The sequence below is a fragment of the Buceros rhinoceros genome, unplaced genomic scaffold (genome assembly GCF_000710305.1).
Source record: "Buceros rhinoceros silvestris isolate BGI_N320 unplaced genomic scaffold, ASM71030v1 scaffold716, whole genome shotgun sequence".
Lineage (NCBI taxonomy): Eukaryota > Metazoa > Chordata > Aves > Bucerotiformes > Bucerotidae > Buceros > Buceros rhinoceros.
The window spans coordinates 71,637-77,633 of NW_010419148.1; the positions used below are offsets into that span (position 1 = coordinate 71,637).

The 5,997-nt window shown below is 41.7% G+C and overlaps 1 protein-coding gene across 1 annotated transcript; it reads right to left on the reverse strand.

Annotated features, from left to right (window-relative positions):
* Positions 1-3,805: 3,805 nt before the first annotated feature.
* KCNS2 (potassium voltage-gated channel, delayed-rectifier, subfamily S, member 2) lies at positions 3,806-5,955 on the reverse strand. Its single transcript, XM_010138784.1, has 2 exons — positions 5,945-5,955; positions 3,806-5,619 (listed from the first exon to the last, which is right to left on the reverse strand). Exon 2 carries the CDS (start codon positions 5,580-5,582, stop codon positions 4,149-4,151), a length of 1,434 nt encoding a protein of 477 aa, XP_010137086.1. The 5' UTR covers positions 5,583-5,619; positions 5,945-5,955; the 3' UTR covers positions 3,806-4,148.
* Positions 5,956-5,997: the final 42 nt, after the last annotated feature.

Consider the following 5,997-nt stretch of genomic DNA (forward strand, 5'->3'; position numbering starts at 1 on the left):
ATTAGCAACTGATGGAAATAAGTGAAGAACAAACCAGGCAATAATACAAAATCTGAACATACATAAAAAGCTTAATCACAATCTATATATAGATTTTACATCTCAGGAAAATATGTAACATACTGCTGCTCAAGGACATCTCCAACTCTCATAATAGCCTAGATTTGTACTAGAAATCAAGATTCTCTAACAGTACATTCCTGGCAATAAAGTAAGTTGCCTCGTTTGAAATATTAACATAATCCTCGTTTAAGCAATTCAAAGCTCTCAGCCGAAAGACAGTAGGAGCAGCATTTTCACCCGTGCCAGGAAGGTGACCGTCATGAGGCAGGAGGAGCATGTGTCAAGTGCCATGTTCTTCATTAAACTGCACATCCATTGAGAGGAGGTTTATGACCACAATGATTTTGACGTTTCCAACACTGGAGAAAGCGGCCCATTAGTCCTCTCATCCTCCATTTCTGATCTGCTCATAGGAAGGTGACCCAGGGGAGATGACCTGCTCTTACCAAACCATGAGTGAAGAGGTCTGGCAAAAGTACCGACTACTCAAAAAGTACACCACCTCTTCTCACTGAGGCTTTGGAGAGATTGAATTTTTCCTTCAAAGTGTGAACATTTTCCTGTAACTTTTATTTAACGAGAGATAAAAATTCTCGTCGCTTACTGGACTGAGACTTCGAGTAGAGGTTACTTCATAAAATGGCAGGAAGGGTGTGCCTCATTCATTCTTACTTAGATATTTTGCAGGAGCTGAGACAGCAACATCACTTAAATCGGAACAACTGTTATCCTTTCAGTGAAAAATTTTGCTAGTCATAAGCAAATATTAAAACGTCTGTACAAAGCGATACAATACTGTGCAACGTCGTCTCAAACAGATTCAAAGCAGAAAAAAGGCTACATCCCCTAGGATGGTCAGGGGAACACGACTCGCAAAAGAAAAATAAAAGGGAGCTTGGTAGGTGTAATGCTGTAGAAATAAGCATGTGAGGGCATATGGGTGCTGTCTATAAATACACATGCAAACAGTAAGCGGAAAATGAAATATTTAAGCTAAAGAACAGTGATGGGATGGGAAAAAAAAACCTGAAATAAAGCAGCCATTAATAAAATTATGCTGAAAGTTGCACAAGCCTTGGAGAGCAGCGCAGCTCTGCAATGCTCTTCCAGAGGAGAGGGGAGCAAAAATCTGACTACTTTTAACATGGAGTTAGTTAAGTTTATGAAAGGAATTCCTGTGTACTGCGTAAAGTCATTGTCATGATAATAAGAACATATTAAGTTTCAGTACTTTTTTTATTTAGTGTCTTTGATCCAAAGCACTTTTATAAAAAAGCAATAATGAAAATTCCTTTCAACCAGTACAATAAAAGTCGTAATTCCTTGGGGTATTTCATTTTCTTCAGCAAAACAGAATTTGGGCACGTTCCATTCAGTACTTGCAGAAATGACAGAGCACCAGCCCTACGAATAATAATAAATCTAGAACATAAGATACGCTATAGGTTATTGAAATGATGTGTTGCAAAGTTTGGATCCAACCTTTACAATGCTAAACTAGCAACAGCTGAGGGGATTTGTGTCTCTTCGGCAAGTTTACAGGTCTCTTCAAAAACTGCCCTGAAAGTCATTGGTTTTCAACTCTGTGAATCTACTGCTTGTGAAACTGAGGTAAAACCACTGCTTTGACCCAGATTCTCTGAAGGCCTCCAACCAACAGACACAGAGAGAGCTTGCAGTGTCCTTGACATCAGTGGGAGGGTTTGCCACTCTTGTAGCATGTAACCTGACCGCTAGGCAAGCCCGTTTCTTTATTCTGTTTTTCCTTTCATTGTATTTCAATCTTGTGCCATGTTTTGGTTGGTGTTTGTAGGTAGTGTACACACATACAATATGAAGCAGGAACAATACTATTGTATTTATGCCTGTGACCCAGCAGAGAACTTGAACCAGCCCTCCAGAAATGAAAACCTTACCAAAATATTTCAAATTTGGAGATCAAATTTGGGTTATCTAGGTCTACCTTCAGGGCCACATATATGGTTTTCTGATTTTCAGGGACTGTAAGCAACGTCTTGCCTGCTGACTCTGTAACTTGTGCAGGCTGTGTTGAAATCTCCCAAGAGTTTTATTTAGAAAAGTGCTATTTCCCTCACACTTCACGGAAGAAGTCAATTGCTGACTGATGTGAGGAGAGAGTATTCAAAGAAAATGTTGTGGGGCAGGAGGTTATTTCATACTATGTATACTGTGAGATCACTGGGAAAATAGGAATCTGATCTCGGGTGCACAGCTTTCTGGTTTTAAATGGAGGTGGAGCTGATACAGCAACAACATCAAAAGATCCAGACCTGACAGCAACCTCTAATAGCCTAAAAAAGGGAATAGGGAATTACCTGTTTGTACCATACTTGCATTATTCTGCCAGCTGGGCCACTCCTTGTTGTGGTATACAAACACAGGCTTCCAAACATGACAATTTTAGCTTTAGTATTTTAATTTCTCTTCTAACTAGTTTGAATTTATTTTCCAACCCTTCTAGTCTTCACAAGTAAAACCAAAAAAATTTAAAAATAATTAACTGGAACATTATCTGTAATAAATGGGGTGGAATAGCAGCAGGATCTGAAGAGAAATGCTGTTCCTTCCACTGAGTGCCAGTGGTTTGTTTCACAACACAGACCCCCTAGAAGTATGGAGAGAGGCAAGCAGTGGCTTCTGCCTGGTAGCCACAAGTGATTGATCTCTGTGCAGTTGTGTAAAGGAGAAGGCTGAGCACTCAAAAACTAAGTTTATGCCGATTCATGATTACTCTTGAAACCCAGATGATTGCTCTCTCACTTTTTTTTTTTTTTTTAAGAAAAGTACAGGCCAGCCTTTGAAAGGATTTAAACCGACTGCATCACAGCAGCAGGTAGGAGGATCTGCCTACAGTGAGCATAGTATTAAGCTTTTTATCTGTTCCTTTCTTAGACCTTTGCACTCTTCCTTAGCTGTAAGTTGTGAGTTCCTTTCTAGAGGAAAATGCTAATTACAGGGTTTTGTTTTTTTTTTTCTCCTCAGAGTTTCCTTGGCAGAAAGCTTAGTGGAATTGTCTGCCGTCAACACCTGCTTTCAAGCTTTCTTGATAAAATTAGATTTTGTATCTCGGAGTCACATATGGCATCTTTATAATTAGTCTTTTTGCGGTATATGAATGTCAGTTACTAAAATGCTGCCTGTACTGTTCATGTGGAAATATTTTGCTTCATTAAACAAATCCAAGTTTTTCATTGGAGCTTCTACTTGTTGAAAACCCACGTTCTTCTGTGTCTAATCTCAGAACCATTTTGATGGACTGAAATACAGCATACCTTCAGCTTCACTAGGAGCGAGCTGTGTGCGGATCACTCCTGGCAATGGGAACCTGAGATGCCTTCGTGAGGCTTCCATACCTAAAGTCCCTTGTGGAAATGTAGCTTTTGAATATGTAGCTATCTGAAAATGAGGGGCGGGCTTCTTCCTAGGGCTCAGCATTGACCTAATCTTGGAAGCAGAAGTAGGTCTATGCTTAGGAGCTTCTGAAAAATATTACTAAACATGACATTTCAGAACAAGAACACCAAGTTTTTAACACACGTGCTCAAGAGTAAGCAAACTTCCATTGAAATGTGAAGCTCAGAGGTGTGGTGATCAGAAGGGCGAGTCAGAAAGGTGAGGGAGAGTGTTCGCATGTCAGTGATTTACTGGTGATGGTTTTAAACTGTTGTAAAATGCATGGGAGGTCCTACACTAGTACAGATACTGTGGTAGGTGATTTTTTTTTCATTATTTGTGTTAGAGATGAGAATTTTAAATTCAGTTGGGTATGTTCATTTTTCTTCTCAGATGTGGAAGTGCACAAAGCAACAGATCATTGCTATACCACTGGCACTAATGTAGTAGAAGTAGTAACTTGTATGTAAAAAGTCAGCACTTAGTACCTATGCAACAGGGTGAAAATGTGCAAACTGTCAACTTGTAATAGAAAGGTCTTTAGTTTTTCAAGTGCAAAGTTAGTGCAGTGTCAGCAATGCTACCCTCTAGGAAAAAAGAAGACAAATAGGAAAACATTTATAAACATAGCTCTTGATAGCTCTCATGCAAATGGCTGTCAAACTTGTATGCTAATGCAGTGAATCGTTCAGGCTCAGCTCACTGGGGGTGCTCCTGCTCATATTGGTAAGACTGGCCATAAGGGATTTAACTTTATAAGCGTAGTAGTCCCTTAAGTTTACCGATGGAACTTCTTTCATGCCATCACCAAAATCACAGCTCCTCATGGCACTCTCTAACTGCTTCTGACGCCTGTAGAAGTGGGAGAATTTATTGAAGATCAGTGTAATGGGAAGCACTACCACTAGGATACCAGCTAGGATGCATGCAGATGCCGTCAACTTGCCAGCAGTACTCCCTGGCACAACATCCCCGTAGCCAACTGTGGTCATGCTAACAGTAGCCCACCACCAACAAGCAGGGATGGTGGCTAAACCTTCATTCTCTTCTTTCTCAATGGTGTACGCTACTACTGAGAAAATGGAGATGCCAACAGAGAGGTAAAGTAAAAGAAGCCCCACCTCTCTGTAGCTATACTTCAGGGTGGCTCCAAGAGACCTGAGGCCTGTGGAGTGTCTAGCAAGCTTTAAGATGCGAAAGATCCTCATGAGTCTCAGGACTTGTGCAACCCTCCCTAGATTTGCTAAAGTCGGACTACTCTCCACCACCAAGTTGACAATTAAGGTAATATAAAATGGAAGGATAGACATTAGGTCAATCAAATTCAGGGCATGCTTGAAAAACTTTAAAAAGTCAGGAGCTACTGCAAATCTTGCCACCAGTTCAAAAGTGAACCATGCAATACCAAAATGTTCCACGATTTCAAAGCGAGGGTCTTCCTCAGGGTTCCCGTTGCTGTCAACAATCTGAAAATCTGAGAGGCTGTTCAGGCACATGGTCACGATGGAGCCCAGCACCACCACTATTGAAAGGACACTGAAGATTCGGCTTAAGACTGAGTACCCAGGATTATCCAAAGCGAGCCAGAGCTGCCTCCTGATGTTTCCAAACGGTTTTTTGTCAAATTTAGAGGCATCATTATAGAATGCCAAAATCTCATCAAAAGAAGACGTGGTACTTTCCTGGTCACTTTGTTCCTCCCATTTCTCTTGGTCTGGCTCCATTTTCCTCCCATGGTAGCTGTAACTGCAGCAGGAGTCTATAAAGAATTCATTGATTCCCCAGTATTCAATCTCTTGGCTGAAAGAAAACACACAGAGTTCACCCATGACATGGAGCTTGCCAGTGTTATAAAAATGTAGCACGTAAGGAAAGAGCTCAGGATTCCTGTCAAAATAAAATTCATTCTTGGCATCATCATAGTCATCACAGAGCTCCAGTATTGACTCCTTTGAGTGGCAGCTCAGCAGTTTGCCCAGCCTGGTCTCGGGGAACCGTAATAATGTGTTGGATCTCATCTTTTTCTTAAAGCCTCCAACGTTGATGCTGATCTCATTGTCTTCAAAATTCGCTTCAGATAAAGCCTTCAGACTCTGCCCTGTCATAGTGAGGTCCTTCCAAAGGTGTATAGGAAATTAAAACCTAGGATGCAATTGCACAGAAAATTGGCAGCATAAGCAAATCTACAGCATGTTCACCTCGTGACGCTTGCTTGCTTGCTTCTCTTTCTTTCTTTCTTTTTTCTTTCTTTCTGTCCTTCCTTCATTTCTTTTTCTTTCTTTCCCTCTTCGCCCTTCTTCCCTGTTTCCCCCCTTTCCCCCCACTTCCCGTTTTCCCTCTCTCCTTCTCCCACCTCCCGCTGAAGACACTGAGGGCGGCTCTTTTGTTCCCGCTGCAAGCTCCCGTTCCTCCCTGTATCCCTCACCTGGGCTACGGCTGTCTCTCCTAAGAATCCCCCAGTACTCACGGCCTTTGTGCGACAGGGTCGGCGCGGACCTTTCCCTCCCTCCCGCCGCGTCC